Below are 27312 nucleotides of genomic sequence, written 5' to 3' on the forward strand. Positions count from 1 at the left end.
CACTCGGGGGGTGTCTGGGTGGCTCAGTGGGGTAAGGCCTCTGCCTCCAGCCCAGGTCATGATCTCAGGGGTCGGGCTCTCTGCTCGGCAGGGAGCCTGCTTCCTCCTCTCTCTGCCTTCCTCTCTGCCTACTTCTGATCTGTCTCTGTCAAAGAAATAAATAAAATCTAAAAAAAAAAAAAAAAAAAAGAAAGAAATGTACACTCGGGTAAACCATAATTTAAAGGTAAAAATGCAGTGGCAGTATCGTAGCCAATGAGGTTTATCCGAGGCGCGATTATTGCTAATTGAAACTAAGATATTTTTCAGATAATAAAATTTCTAGAGAATTTGTCGCTAATTGATTCTTTTTTTTTTTCCAATTTATTTATTTTCAGAAAAACAGTATTCATTATTTTTTCACAACACCCAGTGCTCCATGCAAGCCGTGCCCTCCACAATACCCACCACCTGGTACCCCAACCTCCCACCCCCCCGCCACTTGATTCTTATTGAAAAAAAATGATTACATGGTGAATTGTAATAGTAAGAAAAGTACACCTAGAGGGAACACACATGAGTTAAAAGGAGACACATAGGACATTGAGAAACATATAAAGGTACACAAATTGATAAAATATGCTGAAAATTTTATTCTCTAACTAAAACTCTAGCCTGCAATAATAAGGTGTGTGTGTGTGTGTGTGTGTGTTTTCTGATAAAGGAATATTAAAGCTTTGTATTTTTCAGAGAGGGCTATAAAGATATGGATTAACTTCAATTTTAAAAAAGTGATTGAAAAAATATATGGGGTACCACTAAGGGAAAATAAATACATTCCAAAGCTTCCATGAAAGTGGGAGATATAAGAAATGTAGAAAACTTTATCAACTTAACAAAAGGCAGGAAAACAAAACAAAAAAATAAACAGAAAAACATAAACAAAGAGAAAGCATGATAAGTAAAAAACATAAAATATGAAGAGAAAATGGAAATATATACCGATCACAGTGAATATGAATGAATTAAACTTACTTAGTGAAATTCAGTCTGTCATGAGGACAATATGTAGCTTACAAGAGACCCAACTAAACTAAAAATCACACAAATTTTTAATAAATACAGTATTAAAATATATTTTAAAATAAAGTATTAAAATAAAATAAATACTAAAGTATTAAAATAAAGTATTAAAATATAGTATTAAATAAAGTATTAAAATAAAATAAAGTATTAAAAAATATACCAAGAAAATAATTAAAGGATATATCAATGTTAATACCAAATAAAACAAAATAGAATGTGAGACAAAAGACTTTGATAGGAATGAAGAACATTCTACCCGGAAAATATAATAATGAATTTGTGGGCACCTAAAAACATAACCTTGAAACATATAAAGCAAAAAATAAATTACATGGTGAAATTGACAAAACAATGTAGTTGAATTAAAAACATGATCATGAAATGAGAGGGTTTCAGAAAAATATTTAAAGCCTGGGACTTGAGAAAGAATTTTTTTGGTCACAAAACACTAAGACACAAACCATAAAGGAAAATATTACATTTTTGTTTACAATTTAAAAGCCTTATTATGACAGAAGATGTAACTAATCTCAAGGGTTTCACCACTTGGGGCACATTGAATTGAACACAATCCAAGGAAATATTGAAAGCAAAGAAAATTTTTTTTATTAAAGGCTTTACTTTTTTATTTATTTGACAGAGAGAGATCACAAGTAGGCAGAGAGGCATGCAGAGAGAGAGAGAGGAGGAAGCAGGCTCCCTGCTGAGGAGAGAGCCAGATGCGGGACTCAATCCCAGGACCCTGAGATTATGACCTGAGCGGAAGGCAGAGGCTTAACCCACTGAGCCACCCAAGCACCCTGAAAGCAAAGAAAATTTTTAGTACTTGTTACAAGTAAGGGGACAGGGAAATAGGAAATATATACCAAAACTATTTAAAGTACCATTTCACATCTATTATATAGGAAAAATAATATAAAGAGTTGGTGCAACAAAACACTGATAGGTTCCTGGTGGGAATATAAATTGTAAGGAGAGCAATTAGTCAGTTTTAGAGAAGCCAAAGATTTCCATGACCCTAAGGTGGATTTTCAGTTTCTAAGTTTATACCATAAAGAAACTGCCACATAAGTTCATGAAATAAATGAATGATTATATTATTGTTCTAGAGAAGAAAAGAAACAATCCAAGCATCCAATAGAGGAAAGAAATACATTGTGAGATGTTCACAAAATTTAATATTATTAAGATGGATAAACTAGGCCTACATGTATCAACATGAATAAATTTCCAAAATTTATTCATGATAAAAGTGAAAAGTACCTATAATATGGCACCATTCATTTAAAATTTAAAAACTTGAAAACAATACTATAAATTGCTTATGATTACTGTAAACAAAAATTCAACTGAATAAATTTTAGTATATGTACTGCCAAAGCGAGCACTCAACTGAATAAATTTTAAAGATATAATTGACTTTATTAGTTGATTCATGAATCAGGCAGTTTAAGTATTCCATCTAACAAGTAAAGGGGAGTCTTACCATGCAGATTACCTCATCTTCCTTTGGAGGATGAAAAGGCCCATGTAATAAACTCATTGGCACCAATCCAAAATTTCTGACAGACCAGTTAAGCCTAGATTTTGGGGGGATGTTGAAACTGAAATCAGATTCCTTATTAAGACCCAGCTTGGGGACTCAGTCAAAGAGACACCATTTTGGATCTGGGGTTTTCTTTTTAAAATTATAATCTAAAATGAATGTAAAAGAAATTTTGGGTGGGGTGCCTGGGTGGCTCAATCAGTTAAGCATCTGACTCTTGATCTCAGCTGAGATCACAACCTCAGGTTTGTGAGTTCAGGCTCCATGTTGGGCTCCACGCACAGAATGGAGCCTACTACGCACCCCCCTGCCCTGAGCCTACCTTTTTTTTTTTTTAAAAAAAGACATTTTAAATGTTATATATTGTGTTTAAAATATTATTCTGGGGGTCCCTGGGTGGCTCAGTGGGTTAAACCTCTGCCTTTGGCTCAGGTCATGATCTCAGGGTCCTAGGGTCGAGCCCCACGTTGGGTTCTCTGCTCAGTAGGGAGCCTGCTTCCCCGCCCCCATGCCTTCCTCTCTGCCTACTTGTGATCTCTGTCTGTCAAATAAATAAATAAAATCTTTTAAAAAGTATTATTCTGACTTCTGATTTCAGCAATGACATGTCTAAGGCTCTGAAGTAATTGTTCCTATCCTTACAATAAGAAAAACGTTGAATGCAATAAAAATCAGTGACTTTTTTGGGAACCATCAGAGAACTGGTCACAGAAAATTGCCAAACTGAAATCTGGACACACAGGCAAATACAGAGAGTCATAGTTGAGATCTTCTTACCTGGAGAAGAAGTTAATGAAGCCATAAAATGATGAGTACACTTAAGTGGTAATTTGGATGAATTGTTGGAGGCTGAGTGTGGACTAACATGAGAATAAGAAACTCTTAGTCTTAGGAGGGACTCACACTTCCATAGGTTTTACCTCCATGTGAAGAGCCAAGGAAATTCTGCCTCCCAGCTCTGGCTGGGAGGGTGGGAGGTGCGTGGGGAGAAGAAAATCTATCATTTTGAAATACATCCAGAGCACTCTTCGAAACAAAGGACTACTCTCTAGTGGAAAAGACTCTCCCAGCATCTTACCCCACCTACTAGGAAAGGCCTTTACCCAACTCCAGCTCACTTTTGCCTTCCTGTCTTACCTAAGGGGGAGAAGTTAAGAAATAGTTGTGAAAGTCACAGCCAAGGAACACAGGCCCACTAAAAGCTTGAGATTTAATTACAGAATTATAGAATGCTTTCCCTCCTCCACACCTTAGCACCTCATTAACAGGGCTCCAGTATAATCACAGTGGATTATAGCTAAAAGAACTTAAAAATACAGACTTAATTCAAGGAGGATGCAAAATCAAGGACACTGGAGGAATTTAAAGCCTCTGAAACCTATATAGTTCATGCATTTTCAGGACCCAATATATTAATTTCTGGGCCACTGAAACAAATTAGCACAAACTGGGTGGCTTACAAATAACAGAAATTTATTATCTCACAGTTCTGGAGACCAGAAGTCCAAGACAGATATGTTGGCAGGGATGGTTTCTTCTGAGGGCTACAAGGGAGAATCAGTTCCATGCCTGTAGCTTAACTTCTGGTGGCTTCAGGCATCCCTTGGTTTGTACATGTTGTTCTCCTCGTGTCAAGGTCACCAATCATACCGGATTAAAGGCCCACCCTACTCTTGTATAACTTCATCTTAACAAATTATATCTGCAATGACCTTATTTCTAAAAAGGTAAAATTCCTAGGTATTAAGGATTAGGACTTAAATACAGGAATCTTAGAGATGCACAATACAACCCATTACACAATTCAACCCATTACACAGACTAATAAAATAATAAAGAAAACATGAATTGATAATATCAGAAATAAAAGAGAGGTCATCATACGCTGTGTGTTAACTAACTGAAATTAACATAAAAACTTAAAAATAAATAAGGAAAGAAAGACAGTGAACAACAACAAAAGAGAGAGAAGTCATCCCTACTTATCTCACTGACAATAATAAGTTACCAGGAGAATACCATGAATAACTCTTTTGTTACTAATTTGGGATCTTTGATAAAATGGACCAATTTCTTGCAAGACAAACTATTGAAACTCACACAAGAAGAAATAGATAATCAGAATAGGCTTATATTTTTTCAAGATATCAAATCAATAATTAATAATCTTCCGAAAAAGAAAGCACCAGACCTAGACGGTTTTATTGGTGATTTCTATCAGATACATTTTAAAAAGAAACAATACTGGTGGGAAGGCAATCTTTTCCAGAAAACAGAGGTTGAGGGAACATATCCTAATTCATTATACGAAGCTAGCAACACTCTACTACCAAAACCTGACAAAAACATCATTAAAAAGGAAAGCTACAGACTGCTGCTATCTTTCATGAACATACATGCAAAAATTCTCAATAAGGTATTTGCAAATAAAATCTAACAGTGTTTGAAAAGAATTATACATCTGAACCACAGGGATTATTCCAGGTATGGAAGTATGAAGGCTGTTTCAGTATCTGAAAATTAATTAATGTAATCTACCACATCAGTGACTTAGAGAAGAAAAATCATACAATTGTGTCAATTGATACAGTATAAGCATTTGGCAAAATCTAACACCCAGGGGCACCTGGTTGGCTCAGTGGGTTAAAGCCTCTGCCTTCAGCTCAGGATATGATCCCAGAATCCAGGGATCAAGCCCCACATCGGGCTTTCTGCTCAGCAGGGAGCCTGCTTCCCTTCCTCTCTCTCTCTGCCTGCCTCTTTGCCTACTTGTGATCTCTGTCTGTCAAATAAATAAATAAATAAATAATCTTGAAAAAAAATCTAACACCCATTCATAATAAAAATTCTCAGCAAACTAGGTAAGAGGAGAAATCCCACTGCTCAATGAAGAACATGTACAAAAACCTACAGCTAACATAATACTTTGTGGTGAGAAACTAGATGCTATTCCCCTGAGATCAGGTACAAGGCAAATGCAAAGATGTCTGCTCTCACCACTCCTACTCAACATTGTACTTGAAGCCCCAAATAGAACATTTAGAAAAAAAAGAGAAGGAAAATGCTGTACATATTGGGAAAGAAAAAATAAAACTATAAGACTATTAAAACTAATAAGATTATTGTAGTAATGCAGATAAGAAATAATGGTGACATAGATCCATACAGTGGTAGAGATGGAGGGAAGATAGACTTTTTTTTTTTTCCAAATTCTATCAGTTGTGTTAAAATATACTTCCATCAAGTAGACTTTCTTCTCCAAATGCTACAGGACAGTGAAAAATGTGTAGATATACAAGATTTGTAATCTTTTGTCTTCTAAGGACACATGCTTCAGGCTGGATGCTGGATGGCGAAATAGATGCTTTAGGAAGGTCAGCCTAAAGACAGAAATGACCAGAGACATACAGCCATCCAGGGTCAGCCATATTGCCAGCACCAAAATGGCAGTGGGGCTACCGCTAGAAAGTTTGGGCATGGAGCTGGCTGCTTGGTCCGCTACCTCCTTGATATCCTTTGAGCCTGGTCTATGGCAGGACCACAGTCTTTTTCTCCATCTTTTTGTGGTGGGAAGATGAAATTTCTTATTATTTCATCTCGCTTTTCAAAGAACAGCTGCGCATGGAGCTTGGCCATGTCATCAGGCTCCAAATGCACCACGTGTTCAGCAGGTCTTAAACAGCAGGGAATAGAAGTGAAGGAGCTTGAAGATAGATTAAGTGTGCATGCTGAGGGAGGTGGAAGCATTAAGAATGACTTTTAGGATTTGGTTTGCATAACTAGATTGGTGATGGGGCCATTTATAGACTTGGAAGAGGAAATTTGGAAGGAAAAATCATGAGTTAGGTTTTGGTCAAATGGATATTGAGATGTCTTGGAGACTTTAAAGTGACAAAACTTAGGTGTTTTTATATGTTCCTGGAGCTCAGAGAAGCACTGGGCTAGAAATTAGGGTGTGTGAATCATTTGTGTATAAATGGTAATTGGCTATTGCGCTAAGAAGAAATTGCCTAGAAGAAATTACAGAGTGGAAAGAGGGTTAAAGACTGAGCCATGACCAGTGGGAGGGAGAGGAACTGGAGAGGAGAGAGAGGAATGGCTAGAAAAGAGGAGAAAATTGAGAGTAGTGAGTGTTTCAAACATTGGTCAAGGGTATTGACTATGCTGAGATACTGCAATGAAGACTGAAAAAAGCCATGAGTTTAGCAACATGGAGACCATTAATGGCTTAACAGGTGTTTTATGGGGTGGTGAGGCTATATACCAAACTGGAGTGAGTTTAGAGTTGAGCAGAATATATGAAAATTATGATAACAAATACAGAAAATTAAGAACACTATGAAGTGAGAGAGAGAAGACTATAGTTTGCTAGAAGCTGGGAGGTGGAGGACACGAGTTGAGTAAAGAATTATTATTTTAAATAACAGATTCTTCAGTATATCTTAAAGCTGGTGGAAAATGTTCAGTTGAGAGGGAAGAATGACTATACTAATAAGAAGAAAAGGGATAATGGATAGTGTAAAGTTCTTGAGTATGAGGGGGGAAAACTCTAAGCAGAGGTGGAGAGACTAGATCCCTCTATGATAACTGGAGAGATGTAGGCCAGGACAGAAACACAAGAGAGGTATGTATGTTTTATTTTAGAAAGATGAAGTCTCTATCTGATGACAGCTGTTTTCTCTATAAAGTAGGGACTTCATTTCATTTATCTTGACTGGTGTGTATGTAAAATAAAACAATCTCTTCCAGCGTATTTATTAACTCGAATTTTTAGGTACATAGTAGTTTAGTTTTGTGGATTATGGATTATATTATTTTTGGTATTATTTTTGGTGTCCTATTGCACACTGTAGAGTTATATACCTCTTTAGGTTTTTAATGGTTTATAAAAGACCTAAAATCTTTCTATGAGGAGAAAAATTATAGAAATTACTATTAAAGGTGATTTTTTAATGTATTTTTAAATGGCTGCATCATTTCCATCTTATATATGCATTATAATGATTTAAACATTAATTTTCTTAAATAATGCCATAATAAATATTCTTATAATGTGTCTTTGTCTCTCATCATTTCCTAAACATGAAATTACCAAACATTTAAAAAAATCTCATAATGCATATTGACAAATTGCCTTCCAGAAAGATACTCAGTTCATTTAGTCAAACTCCAAAGACAAAATCTAATTGAGTGATAAGTATGCTAATTCAAAACCAGGATACTGTTTCTGGTCTCTAGAATTTATTTTAAATGAACATTTTCTAACTTGGAACCATAGGTGGCACTAAAGCATCAAGGAATGGAACCACTTCCATAATCCAAGGTTGGCAGGGATTACGAATGGACATCTCAGCCACCATTTTATAGCAGGCAAGCTACATTTCTAGAATAAAATCCCTCCTGTTCTTAACATTAGAAGACCAACTGGCTTCTTCTGATATAGATGGGACATGCATTAAATTGACTTAGTTTAAAATGAAAATCTGATAGTTGGCTTTCCCTCTGTAACTTCCTTCAGTGATGACAGTAGAAAATAGTTTTATCATACCCAATTTATGGTTGGAAGATAGGAAGAGAAGAGAAGCAATAGGAAGCATTTGTGTATCACAAAATCCTAACCCTTATTACCTTGCCACTTACAATAAAACTCCTTTAGATTAAAAGAACATAGGAATTGAGTCTACCCATTAAAACTGCTTTACACTAGTTTAAACAAGTACCCACTGCTTCAGAGATCATCCAGAGTCACATTAAATACACACACATCCTTCAGCTGGGTCTTCTTGTTTCTATATAAATAAAGATCTTACTGACAACATTCTGGGAGCAGCTTGGTATTAGAGATATAAATTAAAATTCTGGGTACCCAATTCCAGAACTTTCAAGAACACTGCCTTATATTTTCCTGTCTGCAGATAGGGTAGTTTACAGGTCTGCCTCACTGCAATGGAAACATTGTCTGAATACATATAAATATATATATATATATATATGTTTATATATTAAAAGAAATATAATTATATGCATATATGTATATGCATTATATACACAGCAAGAGAGATAAACTCTTTTTGATTATAGTTTGTTGATTCTGCTTAAAAGATTTCCACTTTTTCTCATTTCCCTATGAAAAGTGAAAACCACCTGAGCACTGAACAAATTTAACAGTTGATTAAACAGTTCCACAACTGTTTAATTCCAGAATGTTTAGGGGTCTTACTTGGGGACATTGCAAATAGACACATGGCTTCATGAAGCCTCTCATACAATTTCACAGAACAGTCTTTGCTGGATTGGCTGAAAGAGACACAGACATTTACTCACCAGTTAATGCCATTGGATGGGTGACCTAACTTCCCTGAGACTCAGTTTGTTCATCTATAAAGTAGGGATAATGTTATTCTGATGATTAAGGGAGTTATTCTGAATAAGGGATGATCATGATGATTAAGGGAGAAATATATATATATATATATATATATATATATATATATATATATATGTGTGTGTGTGTGTGTGTGTGTGTGTGTGTGTCTTTTAAAAATCAAAATATAGTTGACACACAGTGTTATATTAGTTTCTTTCAGGTATACAACATAATGATCTAACAACTCTGTAGGTTATGCTATGCTCACTGCAAGTGTAGCTACCTTCTGTCACCATGCAATGCCTTTACAGTATCACTTACTATATTCTTCACACTGTGCTTTTCATTCTCATGTCTTTTTCATTCCATAATTGGAAGTACCTCCTACTCCCCTTCACTTCTTGCTCATTTTCTTCCCCCAAAGTTTCCACTTGGTCATTTTTTTTGGTTTTTAGATTCCACATATAAGTGAAATCACATGGTATTCATCTTTGAGTTATTTCAGTTAGCCAGTACCCTGGAGGTCCATCCATTTTGTTGCAAATGGCAAGATCTCATTCTTTTTTCACTGAGTAATATGCAAATGTATATATATGTACACACACAGACACACACATGCCCCATGTCTTCTTTATCCATTCATCCATGGATGGACACTTGATCCATTCATCTATGGGTTGCTTCCATATCTTTGCTATTATAAATAATGCTGCAATAAACATAGGAGTGCATATAGCTTTTTGAATTAATGTTTTAATTTTCTTTGGGTAAATATCCAGTAGTGGAATTACTGGATAGTATGGCATTTCTATTTTTATTTTTTAAGGAATCACCTACTGATTTCCACAGTGGCTACACCAATTTACACTCATACCAACGGGCATGAGGGTTTCTTTTGCGTCACATAATCTCCAACACTTGTTATTTCTCATCTTTCTGATACTAGCCTTTCTGACAGGTGTGAGGTGATATCTCATGGTGGTTTTGTTTTGAATTTTGGGGGAAAATATATTTTAAGTAGCTAGCAGAAGTTGGCAGCTATTGCAACAATAAATTAATTAAGTGAATCTATGAAAGACCTCTTCCTCAGGTTAATCTTGTGGATCCCAATTCAGTGTTTCAATTCAATTTCAAATCAATTTAGTTCAACTCACTTCAATGGCATAAACTTTTAGCCATAAGAAGCAAGACCCCAGTTATTTTATATCTATATTTATATTATATCTATATATAAATACATATATTTATATCTATATATATTATATCTATATTTATATAGTGAATATTTTATATTCACTAGCCCTCTGACTAACCTTGCAGTTGCCTTGGTAGCCAACAGCCCATCCTCTCGTGGTGACAGAAGCTTCTTTACTTCAGGTTTCACCCTTCTTCCTTCTTCTATAGTCCAGTAGGAGAAATGGCCAGGCCATTAAAGCCAAATATCTATATATTCTGATGAAGAAAGAAAATTCTGGTTTCAGCAATGAAATTTTGTTTTATATATATCTTATTGCTGTGCTCTGAATCTTTTTTTTTTTTAAAGATTTTATTTATTTATTTGACAGAGAGAAATCACAAGTAGACGGAGAGGCAGGCAGAGAAAGAGAGAGAGGGAAGCAGGCTCCCTGCTGAGCAGAGAGCCCGATGCGAGACTCGATCCCAGGACCCTGAGATCATGACCTGAGCCGAAGGCAGCGGCTCAACCCACTGAGCCACCCAGGCGCCCATGTGCTCTGAATCTTGATGTCCTTCTGTCTTGAGCACAGTTACTCTCAGGTGGCCAGAATGAAATAGTTAATTCAGAATCTTCCGTTTGGGGAGCCTTCCATGCCCAGAGGCAGCAGATGACACAAATATCCCCTATTCACACTTTCTGATTTCTACCTTTATGGGATCCAATTTGGGAGCAGGGAGAAAAGAATTAAAGGCAGGAATGAAAACAAGGAGAAATGAAATCAGGGAAAAAAAAAAAAAAGGAAACCAGGAGGAAAGGGACAAAGAAAATGGAGAAAAAAAAAGGAAGGTAAATGAAAAGGACATAACAACGTTGAACAAGTGGAATTCCAGTCAAATAAATGATTTAGAGTGTTAGATTCTCCTTGTGTGTTTTTATTTTTGTTATTGTAAACATATATAAAGCAGTACAAATTTATGTAAAATAAAAAAGAAAAAAATGTAAGCCTCTCCATCCACTACTCTTTTCTTCTTTCCAATGGTTACTAACCATTCATAGTTTAGTATATTTCCTACTGAGTATTCTCTTCACATAAAGAAATAAAATTTTTTATTCACATGAAGAACCATAGCATATAACTAACCAGTGAAATATTGTTTTTCAGCTAATATTATGTACAGGACTTTCCCCCATGCATTACATATAGATTTATCTGTTGCCTTTTAATAGCCACAGAGTACCCAAACTCTATTTGGCCAGGATTTACTTGGTCACGTACTTGACAAGTGCTTAGGCTGGTTTCTTGTTCTCTTCCTTTAAGCAGATAATCTAAAAAGGAAAAAAATCCAAAAATATTCTAAAAACATTTGAAGATTTTAATGACATAGTAAGTTTTTGGCAGCACTATAGTGTGTATGATTACTTATCAGTGCCTCCGCTAAGTAGTGGGCATAAAAATGATAAAGGTACAAGTGAGGTGACATGCTGAGTTCTCAAATGTGAAAACAAACCTTTTATGTCTAGTTCCTGCTTCAGTTATTTAAGCAAAGGCAGCAGTTTGGTTGAGATTTGGATCTAGGGGCGCCTGGGTGGCTCAGTGGATTAAAGCCTCTGCCTTCGGCTCAGGTCATGATCTTAGGGTCCTGGGATCGAGCTCCGCATCGGGCTCTCCACTCAGTGGGGAGCCTGCTTCCTCCTCTCTCTCTACCTGCCTCTCTGCCTACTTGTGATCTCTGTCAAATAAATAAAATCTTAAAAAAAAATTGGATCTGATAGTATCTGTCTGTTAAGAAGATATAGATGTTTTTAGTAAGTTAATAAAATCATGGGCTATAGAATTTAAAGAAATTAAAGAGCTTGTTTGGTCCTACCCTATCACATTAGAGATTAGACAACTGTGACTAGGCACAAAAAAAAAAAAAAAACAGTGCTTGGTTTTGCCTGGACATATCCAATAGTATTTTGCAAATATCATTTCTAGGTTTCATTTATTTATTTAAAATAAATTTCATCCATTGTCTTGGAGGCTTAAGTAGACATATGACAAGGGCTACAACCAAGTTCTGTGGGTAGCGCTATGGGCCTACATAATAGTCTCGGGTGTTTACTGGGGCAGCTGCACAGCAGTGGTAATATTGGCACTGATAATCTTAAAAAATAAACAGCAATTTTCTAGAAGGACAAGGAATATATCATGGAGGTTTTCCATGTACAGTCATGATATATCTTATCATGGGACATTTATTGAGAGATTTTTGAGAGTAGACAGCTTAAAACAATGCAGTTTTAAGTGACTATCTTTGTCTATCAACATCCAATTATGACTATTTGGCAGGTTAGTCTCTACTACTGAGGGCCTGAAGCTATGAATCATAACTCCCAGTTGCTAAATTTCTTAAAATGAAAAATCATAAAGTTAAAAAATTAAATTAAAAAATATTAAGTTATATGTTAATTAGACTAATAAAATTTCACTAAAATAGAAGTGAGACACTAGGGACAAAAATACATAGGATCATCCTCTTTCTTAGATATTTATGGATACACAATGATAAAATTTGTGTCTAATTTCTTTCTCTCACTGTCTTTTGAAAGTGTGCCCAGATTAACCTTAATGTTTCTTTCCGAGGCACCTGGGTGGCTCAGCCAGTTAAGTGTCTGCCTTCAGTTTAAATCATAATCCCAGGGGCGCCTGGGTGGCTCAGCGGGTTAAAGCCTCTGCCTTCAGCTCAGATCATGATCCCAGGGTCCTGGGATCAAGCCCCACATCAGGCTCTCTGCTCAGCAGGGAGTCTGCCTCCTTCTCTCTGCCTGCCTCTCTGCCTACTTGTGATCTCTGTCAAATAAATAAATAAAATCTTAAATCATAATCCCAGAGTCCTGGGATTGAGCCCTTCATCAGGCTCCCTGCTCAGGAGGGAGTTTGCTTCTCTCCCTCTTCCCCTGCTCCCTTGGCTTATGCCCTCTCTCTCTCTCTCTCAAATAAATAAAATCTTTTTACAGAAACTTTCTTCCTGGAGCAAGATGGTGGAAGGGTAGGAGGCTCACTGGACAGTGTTACTTTTAGTCAGGAATACAGCCAGAAAGGTGACTTTGCAAAGAGGAGGCCAGAGTGGGAAGCAAGATGACTGAGGAGTAGGAGACTGAAATATCAGGTCCCAGGAGTTCAGTTAGATAGTTATCAAACCATTTTGAAAACCTACAAACTCAACAAGAGATAGAAGAGAAGAACAGCAATTCTAGGAACAGAAAATCAACCACTTTCTGGAAGGTGAGATGTGCAGAGAAGTGAATCCGAGGTGATATATAGGAAAACAGATGGGGTGGGGTGGGGTGGGGCTCCTGGCAAGTGAGGGAGCAGTCAAACACAAAATCAGAACTTTTAGAAGTCTGCTCCACTGAGGGACTTTGCTCCAGGGCTAAGTGGGGCTGAAGTTCTCGCAGGGACAGTGTGGTCTCAGGACCCACAGGGTCACAAAAAGACCAGGGGTATCTTGAGTGTGGCAGGTATCAGAGCAGGGAAACTGCCTGCAGAGATGGAGCCGAAAAGTGGGCTCTCAGCTCAGGATTACCGTAAACCATGATCCAAAGCAAAGTCGGGCCACTGTTCTTTGAGCAGGGTCCCCACAAGTGGCAGATCCAGAAAGACCCCCTCTTTTCTTCTCTGGGAGGAGTGGCATGGGAGTGTGCTGCAGGAACCTTCTGGGTTTGGAGACTCCAAACGGGGCTGTGCACCAGAGATAGAAATGCTCAGTCACAGGCTGGGTGAGCTCCGAGTTTGGCTGGAGACCAGGGACACAGGAGGGATTGACTGATTTTCTCTAAGGGTGCACTGAGGAGTGGGCCCCTGAACTCTCGGCTCCTACGGGGTCAGAGATTGGGAGGCCGCCATTTTCATTCCCATCCTCTAACTCTCTATGGAAAGCGTTCAGGTAACAAAAGCTCCTGAGAGCAAACCCGAGCAGATTACTTAGCTTGGCCCCTGGCAAGGGTGGTGCAATTCCACCTTGGGCAAAGACATTGGAGAATCACCACAACAGGCCCCTCCCCCAGAAGATCATCAAGGACATCCAGCCAAGACCAAGTTCACATATCAATAAGAACTGCAGAACTCCAGAGCTAGGGGAAAGCAACACATAAAATTCATGGCTTTTGGGGGCACCTGTGTGGCTCAGTTGTTAAGCGTCTGCCTTCGGCTTAGGTCATGATTCCAGGGCCCTGGGACCGAGCACCACATTGGTCTCCACACTCAGCGGGAAGCATGCTTCTCCCTCCCCCGACTCCCCCTGCTTGTGTCCCCTCTCTCACTGTGCCTCTCTCTGTCAAATAATAACTAAAATCTTTTAAAAAAAAATTCATGGCTTTTTCCCCATGATTCTTTAGTCTCGCAAAATTAAATCTTTAATTTTTTTTTCTTATTTTATTTTTTAAAATTTTCCTCTAACCTATTTTAACATAACTACTTTTTCTTATCAATACCTTTTTAAAAATCTTTTTAAAAATTTTCATTCTTATAGCGGCGCCTGGGTGGCTCAGTGGGTTAAGCCTCTGCCTTTGGCTTAGGTCATGGTCTCAGGGTCCTGGGGTTGAGCTCCACATTGGGCTCTCTGCTTGGTGGGGAGCCTGCTTCCCCCTCTCCCTCTGTCTCTCTGCCTACTTGTGATGTCTATCTGTCAAATAAATAAATAAAAATCTTTAAAAAGTTCTCATTGTTATATTCATATTTTATCCCTTCATTGTATTTATTTTTTGTATACATATAGGGTTTTTTTTCTTTAAAATTTTGGAATACAATTTCTTCTAATAGATAAAAATATACCCTAAATCCAGTGCATGGGTTTATTCTAGTCTCCAGCCTGATCACATTCTTTCCTCTTTTTTTCCATCAACTTCTTATATGTATATACATACATACATATATATATGTATATGTATGTATATATGTATATATATACATATGTATGATATATACATATACATATATATCCCCCTCCCCCCCCTTCTTCCTCCCCTGGTTTTGGTCTCTTCTGATTTGGTTAGTGTGTATATTCTGGGGTCATTGCTACCCATTTAGTATTTTGTTCTCTCATTCATCTATTCTCATCTGGATAAATGAAAAGGTGGAAAAACTCACCACACACAAAAAAGAACAAGAGGCAGTACCAATGGCTAGGGACCTAATCAACATGGACATTAGTAATATGTCAGAACTAGAGTTCAGAATGAAGATTATCAAGGTGCTAGCTGGGCTCGAAAAAAAGCATGGAAGATATCAGAGAATCCCTTTCTGGAGAAATAAAAGACTAAAATCAAACCTAGTTGAAATTTTAAAAGATATTAGTGAGGTGCAATAAAAAATGGAGGCTCTTACTGCTAGGATAAATGAGGCAGAAGAAAGAATTAATGGTATAGAAGACCAAATGATGGAGTATAAAGAAGTTGAGCAAAAGAGAGACAAACAACTATTGGGCCACGAGGGGAAAATTTGAGAGATAAGTGATACCATAAGATGAAAAAAATATTAGAATAATTGGGACCCCAGAAGAAGAAAGAGAGAGAGAGGCAGAAGGTATATTGGAGCATATTACAGAGAAATTCCCTAATTTGGCAAAGGGAACAAGCATCAAAATCCAGAAGGCACTCAGAACCCCGCTCAAAATCAATAAAAATAGGTCCATACCCTGTCATCTAATAGTAAAACTTACAAGTCTCAGTGGCAAAGAGAAAATTCTGAAAGCAGCTCAGAACAAGAGGTCTGTAACATCCAACAGTAGAAATATTAGATTGGCAGCAGACCTATCCACAGAGACCTGGCAGGCCAGAAAGGACTGGCATGATATATTCAGAGCACTAAACGAGAAAAATATACAGTTAAGAATACTATATCCAGGGGCACCTGGGTGGCTCAGTGGGTTAAAGCCTCTACCTTCAGCTTGGGTCATGATCTCAGAGTCCTGGGATGGAGCCCCGCATGGGGCTCTCTGCTCAAGCGGGGAGCCTGTTTCCTCCTCTCTCTCTCTGCCTGCCTCTCTGCCTACTTGTGATCTCTGTCAAATAAATAAATAAAAATCTGAAAAAAAAAGAATACTATATCCAGCTAGGCTGTCATTGAAAATAGAAGGAGAGATAGAAAGCTTCCAGGACAAACAAAAACTAAAAGAATTTGCAAACACCAAACCAGCCCTACAGGAAATATTGAAAGGGGTCCTCTAAGCAAAGAGAGAGCCTAAAAGTAACAGACCAGAAAGGAATAGAGACAATATACAGTAACAGTTACCTTACAGGGAGTACAATGGCTGTAATACCAATACTAATACTAAATTCATATCTTTCAATAGCTATCCTGAATGTAAATGGCTAAATGCCCCAATCAAAAGACACAGGTTATCAGAATGGATTAAAAACAAAAAAACAAAAAACAAAAAACAAGAACCATTGATATGCTGTCTACAAGAAACTCATTTTAGACCCAAAGACACCTCCAGATTTAAAGTTGAGGGGGTGGAAAACAATTTACCATGATAATGGACATCAAAAGAAAGTGGGGGTGGCAATCCTTATATCAGATAAATTAGATTTTAAACCAAAGACTATAATGAGAGATGAGGAAGGAAACTATATCATATTTAAGGGTCTATACAACAAGAAGACCTAACAATTTTAAATATCTATGCTCCTAACATGGGAGCAGCCAATTATACAAACCAGTTAATAACAAAATCAAAGAAACACATCAACAATAATACAATAATAGTAAGGGACTTTAACACCCCCTCACAGAAATGGACAGATCATCTAAGCAAAAGATCAACAAGGAAATAAAGGCCTTAAATGACACATTGGACCAGATGGACATCACAGATATATTTAGAACATTCCATCCCCAAACAACAGAATATACTTTCTTCTCTAATGTACATGGAGCATTCTCCAGAATAGTTCACAAATCACAAAAGATCCTGGGTCACAAATCAGGTCTCCACCTGCATATTTTCAGAGCACAATTCTTGGAAACTAGAACTTGATCACAAGAAGAAAGTTGGAAAGAACTCAAATACATGAAGGCTAAAGAGCATCCTCCTAAACAATGAATGGGTCAACCAGGAAATTAAAGAACTAAAGAAGGATTTTAAAAATTCATGGAAACAAAAGAAAATGAAAACACAATTGTTCAAAATCTTTGGGACACAGCAAAGGTGGTCCTGAGAAGAAAGTATATAGCAATACAAGCCTTTCTCAAGAAACAAGAAAGGGGGTGCCTGGGTGGCTCAGTACAATGGCTATAATACCTGAGCTGTACCTCAGTACAATGGCTGTAATACCTGAGCTGCCTTTGGCTCAGGTCATGATCTCAGGGTACTGGGATCGAGTCCCGCATTGGGCTCTCTGCTCAGCGGGGAGCCTGCTTCCTCCTCTCTCTCTCTCTGCCTGCCTCTCTGCCTACTTGTGATCTCTCTCTGTCAAATAAATAAATAAAATCTTTAAAAAAAAGATATTAAAAGAAACAAGAAAGGTCTCAAGTAAAAAAAAGTTTCTTCCCAAGTTCTTTTGCTTAACCTTCCTTGGCTTCTCTTTAATTTCCTAAAGTTGGTCTTTCCAAGGCTGTTTCCCTCCTTGTTTGCTCTTGATCTCATCCTCTTGCATCCATTTCCATTTTTTCATTTCCATAAAAAACTTCAATTTTATTTGGATGTCTACTCTTCCTCCACCCAGCCATGTTCTTCTGGGAATGTTGACTCCATCTCCAGGGGGTTAAATTCTGCATACTGTACCAATCTAATCTCGTACCTCTTGCCAGCAATTCCTTTAGGAGAGGTCATTTCACATAGCCAAGGAAAAACTACTGAAATTCTGGTGGAAGCTGCTGGGAAAAGTTTCTTTATGCATAAGAAAATGACCTAGGAAAAGGTGTTTTTTTCCCCATGTTCTGGATTTTGTGATGTCTAGATATAATTTCTGCAACTGCTGCAGCCATCTGTAACCATGAGAGCAGAGTGGAGAAATGGAAGAGAACTTGGGTTCTTGAGGATACTGTTGAGTCATTAAATGAACCAATCCTGGAGTCTACCTTGCATTTGAACTTCCTGTCATTTGGGATAATAAATTATTCTAAGTCAGTTTTAGTCAGAGTTTTCTGTTATTTGCTGCCAAAAGCATTGTATAAAAATGATTCAAATTTTATTTCTTAAACCCAGGCCTGTCCTCAAAGTTCTCATGTTGGATATGCAACTGTTTATCAGGCATTTCTATTTGGAATCCTACACTAGTCCTGACAAGTGATCTGTGAGCCATAAACTAATTATTTTATAATAAGGATAGAATTTTGTAGTTACAGTCAGACCCTGATAACTTTTTTTTATTAAACAAAATATTTTGATAGGATCTCAGTGAACTTCAGGAAAAATAGCTCCCAAAGTTCTCAAGTGCCCTGAGAATCAGTCTCAGAGGAACTTGGTTATTGGAAACACAGTAATTTATTTGCCTCCTATAAATGGAGTCTTCATTAAATATACAGAGGACAGGTAATCTAATTCGGTACAGTTCAAAAAACATTATTGTCTGTGTTCTAAAGTGCTTATGCTGGGATGGACGCCATATGGGACACTTAGAAAAGCATGCTATCATGGGGGTCTCTGAAGTCCCCACCTCCTGGGACAACTGCTTTATGTGGAATTGAAGGGACTACTCTGAAGCTTCAGAAACCTTCTCTCATTAACCCAAGGTGGAATTCTGCTGCAGGGAAGAAGCAATCTGCCAGTTCCTGCCCTATTGTATGACAAGCAATTGAGCTGTCATGTTCCCTAGGAGAATATTAAGTGAGAAGGTTCTCAGGCACAAAAAACAAATAACCTGTTTGCTGGAGGCCCAGTGGTATTTGAAATTAATGAAGCTCCTAAAAGTAGGGCTGACAGAAGAAAAATTGGTGTGAACTCCACTCCAGCGTGCCTTGTCCAGAGAAATCAATTGCTACCTTGGAATAGACCTTGGCCTTGGAGCCAGAAGTGCAGTTTGGAGATCAGCTCTGTCACTCGTTGGTTTGATGATTTTCGGAGTCTTTTCACTTTCTGAGTCTCTATTTGTCTATAAAATGGGCATGCTTCCTCTAGCCCCAAGGTTCTTGTGAAGATCAAAGTCGTTAATGGTATGAAAATGTTTATAAACCACAAGGCTAACATGGTAATACCAATAAACACTACCTCGAAGATGAGAAGGAAGGAGAATAACAGTGTTAAATGCAGGTGCTATGTATGATTTTACATCTGCTTATGAGAAAGAAAACTTTGCTTTCTTACTGCCTCATGAATCTAAAGCATACACATTCATGTATATTGAAACATGAACTTTAGAGGAATATATAAGGACATAAAAATTCATAGAGTACACAGCAGTATAGGAACAGAAAATAAAACCTTTCTAAAAATAAGTTAAATCTTTATAATATATAAAGTATTACCCATATTCCATGTTCTATGTTATCACCCAATTTTATTATTTTAACAAAACTTTGTAAGATGCTATGATCTCATAAAACTGAGTGAGCACATGGGCTATCTTTGAGGATATGTATGCAGTTTGTTTTTAACTGAAATTGTCTTATTAACATGGAAGTGCACAAATGTCAGAAAAACAAGGGAAACTGTTTTATTCACAAGTATTTTATTAATTTTTGTTTAAAAGTCTATCAGTAGGATATATTCTTTAATGAACACTAGGAATACAATTCTATTCCAAGTTAGAAGCAATTAGTAGAAAGTTAGAAATTTTAACAACAGCTTAGCTAAGACTATGTTTAGTAATAAGGAAAGAACTTCAGGCTGGTTTTTAAAGATTAATTTGTTAATTAGGTAAACATCTGTATTTGGTCCATCACTTCCCTTGGAAACCTTGATTAATTTATGAGATTTTCATCCCCATATACTAAAAAAGCAGTGAGTCACCTGGTATGACACCCCATTGACAGCAAAAGTTAATTGGATTCTAGATCCTTTCACATTGCTCCCTTCAGCAATTCCTTGTTGCTTTGAGTGGAACCATGCTCTAAGAGAGTCTGTATATTTGTGTGTGAGAGAACAATACAAAAATGAGAGGAATTACAAGTGACTGAAAAGTGAGTTTGAGAAAATAAAAATATGTGTTTGTATTTCCTTTGGTTTGTGGTAAGGAACTCTGGAGGGATACACAAAATCAGCCAAACCAAAATCGAATACAAACAGTTGTCTTGGCACATCATTCTTATAAGATTTTGATTGGGAAGCATGTGAATGTATTGTTACCCATGCAAGAAAAGGCTGTGTAAGATGGTCCATGATTGAAAGAGTTCCAGGGTTGGGTCTTGGAAGGGGAACACAGAGACACAGCTGGAGCTCATGGGAGTTAATCTGCTCTCCAAGAGATAGATGCAAGGACCTTCGGGAGGGAGGGAATTCAGGACTGAGGAAGGAGGGGAGGGGCAGATGGAACTTCCGTGAGTGGTGGCTGGGAAAGCTGACCTGTTCTTTTCCAACCCTGTGAGGGGATTGCAACCTTTTTTGGACTGACAGTTACAAATTGCATTTGGTTTAGAAGTCCCTCCTTAGACATCCACCTGTATATGCTGTGTGATCCTGGTGTAATAAAACAATACTTGGAGATGAGGGGGAATCCATCATACTGGTTATTAGCTTCATTTCTGCTTTCAATGTGCCTTTGTAAACTCTCATTGTTCCTTCATCCTGTTTTCTTTATCAACTTCATTTTGGGGGTATATTTTATCTTGTTACATTATGCATTTATATGAGCTTCCATAAATTCTTTCTGGAACTAGAAGGTATATAAAAGAATAAACACATAACTAATCTAGGAAAATGTTAACAGGTTATTTCTGAGAGGCGAGAATACAAGTGATTTTATATTATTTTTCTAGCCTTACTGAGATATAATTGATGTATAACGTTGTGTAAGCTTAAGATGTGATTATTTGGTACATGTACATATTGTGAAATAATTTACCACAATAAGGTTAGTGAACACAACACATCCCATGACTGCAATTTTCTTTTTTGCTGTTGTGAGAATGTTTAAGATCTACTCTCTAAAGGTGTTTTAATTATCTTTTGGTCAGCTGTATGCATTTCCAAGTATATATGTATGTATATATATTGTATATTTAGTAGTAATGGACAATAATTCCTTTTCTGATTATATATATAATCTATAGATGATCTAATTAGATTCTATAATCTATTACATATATATGTATATATACATGTATATGTATACACCAAGTTTTATATATATATATATATACATATATCTGCATTATATCAAATGCAAAAGAAAATATTTGTGGTAGGACTGGTAGACTTCTCCAGCAGAAAAATACAGAAGGTGGTAAAGAAAGAAGACCAGAAAGGGGTTAAATTAGTCTTAACTTTCCTTTAACCATGTGCTTCTGTGAAAAGATGGGAAGTATAGTTTAAATACAGTGGTTCATTTGAAATAGTTTGAAAAAGAAATGCTCTTTTTTTGGTTTCTTTCTTATGTATTAAATAATAGGTCATGAGACATAGTTTAAAGTCAGTAAATACAGGTGTATATCTTTTTTTTTAAATAAAGATTTTATTCATTTATTTGACAGAGAGAGGTCATGAGTAGGCAGAGAGGCAGGCAGACAGGGCGGCGGTGGGGAAAGCAGGCTCCCTGCTGAACAGAGAGCCCGATGCAGGGCTCGACGTAGGGCTCGATCCCAGGACCCCGGGACCGTGACCTGAGCCAAAGGCAGAGGCTTTAACCCACTGAGCCACCCAGGGGCCCCTATATCTTCTTTTTTAATAGTTGGAGTATTTGGGGGGTGCCTGGCTGGCTCAGTGGGTTAAAGCCTCTGCCTTCAGCTCAGGTCATGATCCTGGGGTCCTGGAATCAAGCCCTGCATTAGGCTCTCTGTTCGGCAGGGAGCCTGCTTCCCCCGTCTCTCTCTGCCTGCCTCTCTGCCTACTTCTGATCTTTGTCTGTCAAATAAATGAATAAAACCTAAAAAAAAAAAAAATAGTTGGAGTATTTGGATGTAATGTCATTTAAAGCCCTGTTGTTGAATATTTGGGTTGTTTCTACCTTTATTTGGCTAAAATGAAATCTTGAAGTATGGTACTGTCAGGTCAGAATGTTTTAGCCAATGTCATTAAACACAAATATTCATCTTTCATCTTCAAGATCTGCAACACTCAGATGACCATTCTGTGCCCACTCCCTGGGCCTCCTGTGTCCTGCACAGTTGCCTTGTGCTACTTCATACAACTGCTTCTCTCTAGGTCTCAGACTACTTTTCCTTCACAGAGTTTCTGCAACCTGATCTTTGGTCATCTAGTTTTATCTGTTACCATTTATCCAGCAGTCTTAGCTAATGATGATTGTGATCTGAATCAGTAATTTCACTTGGAGGTTGTAAAATGGTACTTTCTAATTCTACCATGGTCTCTTAACTGATTTTTTAAATACAGCACTATACAAGGAGGGAGACCTTTCCTAGAATCAGCAATTCAATCAAGTAAAAATTCCACGCCTGAAAAAAAAAATTAGCCATGCAAGAGGAAGATTCTTATTTTAGTAGTTCTCTATAATCTACACTTTAATTGCACACTGGCAAATAAGGATAAAAAAATATAACTGTACAATATTTTATGTAAAAATTTTCCCTATAAGACAAAGAGTCGAGGACATATATATGCAAAACCAAAATAATTTATTTGAATCCATCTTTCCTTGAACAAAAATTAAAAATTCAGTATGTCATTTCCTTCAGTGTTTTATGTCTTTTCAAAAAAGCCAATGGTAATTGACAGTCTAGAGAGCAATCTTGCTGTTGTGACAGCCACCCTTATTGTGTGGTACAAATACCAGGAAGGAAGTTTGGGAATAAAATTTTAAAAATTAGTACAATAATTTAATAGTAATGATAATTAATAAAACAAAACCTGCTGGAAATTTTTACAAATATAAAGTTCCCACATTTGTAAATTAGATAGAATATGCAATGTTGATGAAAGTGAAAGTATAGATTAGAACTAACTGAGCTTTTTAGAGAGACTTGATATGAAAAGAATAATTGGAAAGTCCCTTCTTTTTCTTCCTCTTAGTCACTATGATAAAGACTGTCCACTATTTCCCTACCATCTTCCTCTACAGCACAATGCATTGTGTGTATGCTGGAAAACCTTCAGTATAATTTTTATAAATGACTCTATTCTGCATTTAAAAGGAGTAATGAGCAAGAGGTATTGGGCTTAATTTCTTCACTGATTCCAGATGAATATACATTTCCACTGTTTTTCCTCAGAATGTTCCTTCATTATTTCACTCCAATGCACTGGTTTATGAATGCTCACCTGGCAAAGAGATGTTACAAGATATGTAAAATATTCTACAGAGTTCCAGTTCCACAGGTAGAAGAACCTTAAATTCTTTTATTCCTTTCAATACCTGCAAATAATAGAAGTGTTTTGAACTAGTTCAAGAAAATTACATTTATAAACCAATTAAGTGTAAGGAATAGGCAATCAAATATCCTGAATTTAAAGATACTAACTGCCAGTCAAGGATTCAAAACAAACTGCCAGGAGCATTTAGTGAGGTCAACAGATAGCATTTAAATAAATGTAGCTATAAGTTCAATATCCAAATAAGTAGCCTGAGTACTAAAACGTGAAAACAGGTCAACTTACCAATTTGTTAAATACCAGTCCAATTAGGTAACAGATACATGCACTAACGAAAACAACACTGTTAGAATAGTCTAAGAGCCAAAGAAAAGAATTTTGTTGGCTGTCTTTTCTATCTCAGAAGCAACTGTCAAACAGAGATACAACAAAGCAGAAAGTTATTATTCTTTATCTACAGCTTGTACATTCACTTCCTGGGAAGTGGGGAGGAGAGAAATTCACTAGCCACCTATAATACTGCATTATTCATACAATTGACCTTTGAGTTTAACTGGACATAAAGAATAAAGCCATAGGCAATCAGGAGAGAAAAAATGGCCTCTACATGTTTAGGGAATATTTAATTATTGAGGAATATTTATTCTACCAAGTACCGCTAGTCTTAATTACAACAAGCAAACAAGAGCTCGCTAAACTACGGAATCCTTAAAAGACAGCCTTATTTAACCTCTATCCCTAGCAGATAATGTTCTGGAAATGTTTGTAGATTGACTGTAAATAAAATAAGTGTAAAAAGGAAAATCTTAAGAGATTTTAGAGAGAAGGGAACAGTATTCCAGAGAGAGAAGGAAAAAGAAGGGAAGTTCAGAGAGGGCAGATATTGAAGAATGGAGGTAAAGAGAGAGTCCTTAGAAGACAAACACACAGAAGGGAAGCAAGGAAAGATGAGGAGGACAGGGAAGGAGGCGAGCCTAGGCACTGGAGACAGAGGACTGGTGGTGTGAACTGGGGTTCTCAGGTTGCTGCCCCCCGGAGGGAGCGTGTCCTCAAGAACAGTTTTGAATAGCCCTTTATATGCTTGAAAAAGAACATTTCTGCCTTATTTTCAACCTTCCAAGTTTATTTCTAAAATAAAGTTTTATATTCCCAAGAAACTCTAAAGATACTGCTCATGTCTGAAAGCAGTCTAGTTTCAGAGGGTGATTTTCTATTTTAACTTGGAGAATCACCTTTTTTTTTTACATGCAAAACCAACCTGATCACTTTATTTTGTGTTCTGAAATTACAGCTGCCATATTCTATAGCTTTGTAAGTAAATCAGCATTTCCTTTATTATTGGGAGCTTTAAAAGACAAACCAAGTTGGGGCACCTGGGTGGCTCAGTGGTTTAAGCCTCTGCCTTCGGCTCAGGTCATGATCTCAGGGTCCTGGGATGGAGCCCCACGTCGGGCTCTCTGCTTAGCAGGGAGCCTGCTTCCCCCTCCTCTCTCTCTGCCTGCCTCTCTGCCTACTTGTGATCTCTCTCTGTCTATCAAATAAATAAATAAAAATCTTTAAAAAAAAAAAAAGATAAACCAAGTTTTCATTTGGCTTGTTTACAGTCTAAATAAAAAAAAAACAGATAATGCAGAATAAATGACATATAGAAAAACACATGAGCTTAAATAGGATAATATTCTTAATTGGGTATAATCTTAAAGTTGGGAAGCAGACATACTCTTAAAATTCTTTCTATTCCTTACATTTAACAACAACAACAAAAACAAATCTCTTAATTTTCTACTCCAGAAGTAAAGAGAGTCAGGTATTATTTTAGAGAGTTGTTTTTTTTTTTTAAACGTCATGGAATAATATTTCGCCATTGTGTTCTACTAGATTGATAATATAATTCTTTTAAGATTTTATTTATTTTTTTATTTGAGAGAGAATGGCATAAGGGAGAGAGGGGCAAAAGGGGAGGGAGAAGGACAAGCAGACTCTGAGGTGCTGAGCAGGGAGCCCTACCTGAGGCTCCTTCCCAGGACCCTGAGATCATGACCAGAGATGAAATCAACAGTAAGATGGTAAACTGACTCAGCCACCCAGGCGCCCAATAATATAATTCTTTAAAACATTTTTTCTTTTCTTTTCAGACCAGAAGTTCCTACCTCTGTCAGGGTCTGCTCCTAATTTACCTGACTCCCTTTTCTCCAGGCTCCCTGGGTTAAGAAGAGATGCACTGATGGGGTCCTCTGAGGTGTCCTGTCACTTAGCTGTTAAATGAGTGCATATCTCCCCCCCCCCAAGACTGGGTGCCCTCCCCCTAAGATGATTTCCCATGCAGTCATCCACTGCTAACTGTTATTTTTGGTATCTATCCAGAGGTGTGCATGAATTACTTCTCTAGAACTGTTTCTTTTGCCAGAGGGGAAGTTCCTTGTGTGGTTATTGATGTTCTTTTCAAAGTCAATAAATGACAAATAAAGAAATGATGGAAGATGATTTGTGGCAGTTATGCCTGCAGGCAGCTAAAGCACAAAAGAGGGAAGTTCATTTCATTATTTCAAAAGGCTGTAGGCTTAGTTTCTCCACGGTGGGGAAGGGAGGGCAACTCCTTAGTGTCAGGCCTGAGGTTAACTGGTAAGTAGTTTCCTGGCTTTGGCCTCAGCTCAGATTTTATCCTCTCTGGCTGGGAGGCCAGTCCTTGCTGTGATTCTGTTCACTTAGAGTAGACTGCTTTGAATCTGTTAAGAGGTTGGATATTTGATGGTGATGGTGACCGTGCTGTGCATGTTTTGTGGGTTTTTTTTTTTCTCCTGGTCCTATTCCCAGATCATTGGCTCTAAAATCACCACAGTCATGGGAAAATCATCAAGATAACCAAGATGATCAGGCTTGAGAACTGGCCTGAAAATCTCTTTCATTTCAAGACTCACTGGGGGTAAATACTAGATTCCAGAGCTCTGCATCTTGTCCACTGGCCCAAGTGCACGACCCTAGAAGATACTTGTGTTTGTCTATTTTTTCCCCTAGAATTATTTTCCATTGGGGAAGTGTGTTCAAATGTACAGAAGCTACAATTTTCTGTTTTGGTATTTTTCTTCTGAGCCTTTCAATAAATTCTGGGGAAAGCTGGGGCTGAATACTTAGCCCCTCCACAATAGTATCACCAAATGCAAGTTCATACTTACTCTGGACAGTCCTGCTGTTGGGCAGGGATGTGCTGAATGACTTCATAAATTGTACTGTGCAAATCTTGTCCTGATACACCATCAGAGGCTGAAACAGACCTACTTGGCATCTAGAAAATATGGCATATTAAAAACAATTAGCAGAGTAGTAAAGAGCATGTCTACTCTATTGAGTAGCTGAAAACAACTGGAAGTAGTAATGATTAGAGAATTAGATCTGTTTATCTTCCCTACAATGTCCATTTTCTCCTTGCTACAGTTTCCTGCACTTACCCTATGGTAGTTTATGTGGCAGCATAGTTATGAAGTCAGAAGAGGAAAAGCTTGACAATGCCATCACTTTTTTTTTCTTCATTTAAGAAAAAAGCTGGCAGTACTGTAAAGAAAATATAATAGAAAGAAGAAAATAGCAAAAGAGAAGATACCAGGACAGCTTAGAATCAGAGAGCATATACGATTATCTTTTATATTATATCTCAATTAGCTTTTTGACACTGTTTGCCAAGGATATGTGCAAGGATGGTTGAAAAGAAAGAATAATATATAGACAAAAGTCCTCATCACACTGCAAGTTA

At 37.3% G+C, this 27312-nt stretch overlaps 1 protein-coding gene and 1 non-coding gene across 9 annotated transcripts in view; one reads left to right on the plus strand and one right to left on the minus strand.

The window, feature by feature from the left end:
• The first annotated feature begins 226 nt into the window (after positions 1–226).
• LOC122905656 lies at positions 227–363 on the plus strand. Its single transcript, XR_006384383.1, has one exon. It is a non-coding gene; the product is annotated as a U4 spliceosomal RNA (small nuclear RNA).
• Positions 364–19976: 19613 nt separating this feature from the next.
• Positions 19977–27312, minus strand: part of HEPACAM2 (HEPACAM family member 2) — a 52881-nt gene continuing 45545 nt past the window's right edge. For 4 of the 8 annotated variants that reach the window (XM_044246038.1, XM_044246037.1, XM_044246032.1 and 1 more), the window contains exons 9-10: positions 26738–26847; positions 22887–23607 (exon numbers count right to left, since the gene is read on the minus strand). In XM_044246038.1, coding sequence (XP_044101973.1) covers positions 23601–23607; positions 26738–26847 — 117 coding nt within the window. In that variant the 3' untranslated portion in view covers positions 22887–23600. Of the gene's footprint in view, positions 20953–22886; positions 23608–26733; positions 26848–27312 lie in introns of those variants that run through there. The other 4 variants (XM_044246035.1, XM_044246034.1, XR_006384263.1 and 1 more) reach the window with 3 other exon arrangements.

The sequence above is a fragment of the Neovison vison genome, chromosome 4 (assembly GCF_020171115.1).
Source record: "Neovison vison isolate M4711 chromosome 4, ASM_NN_V1, whole genome shotgun sequence".
Classification (NCBI taxonomy): domain Eukaryota; kingdom Metazoa; phylum Chordata; class Mammalia; order Carnivora; family Mustelidae; genus Neogale; species Neogale vison.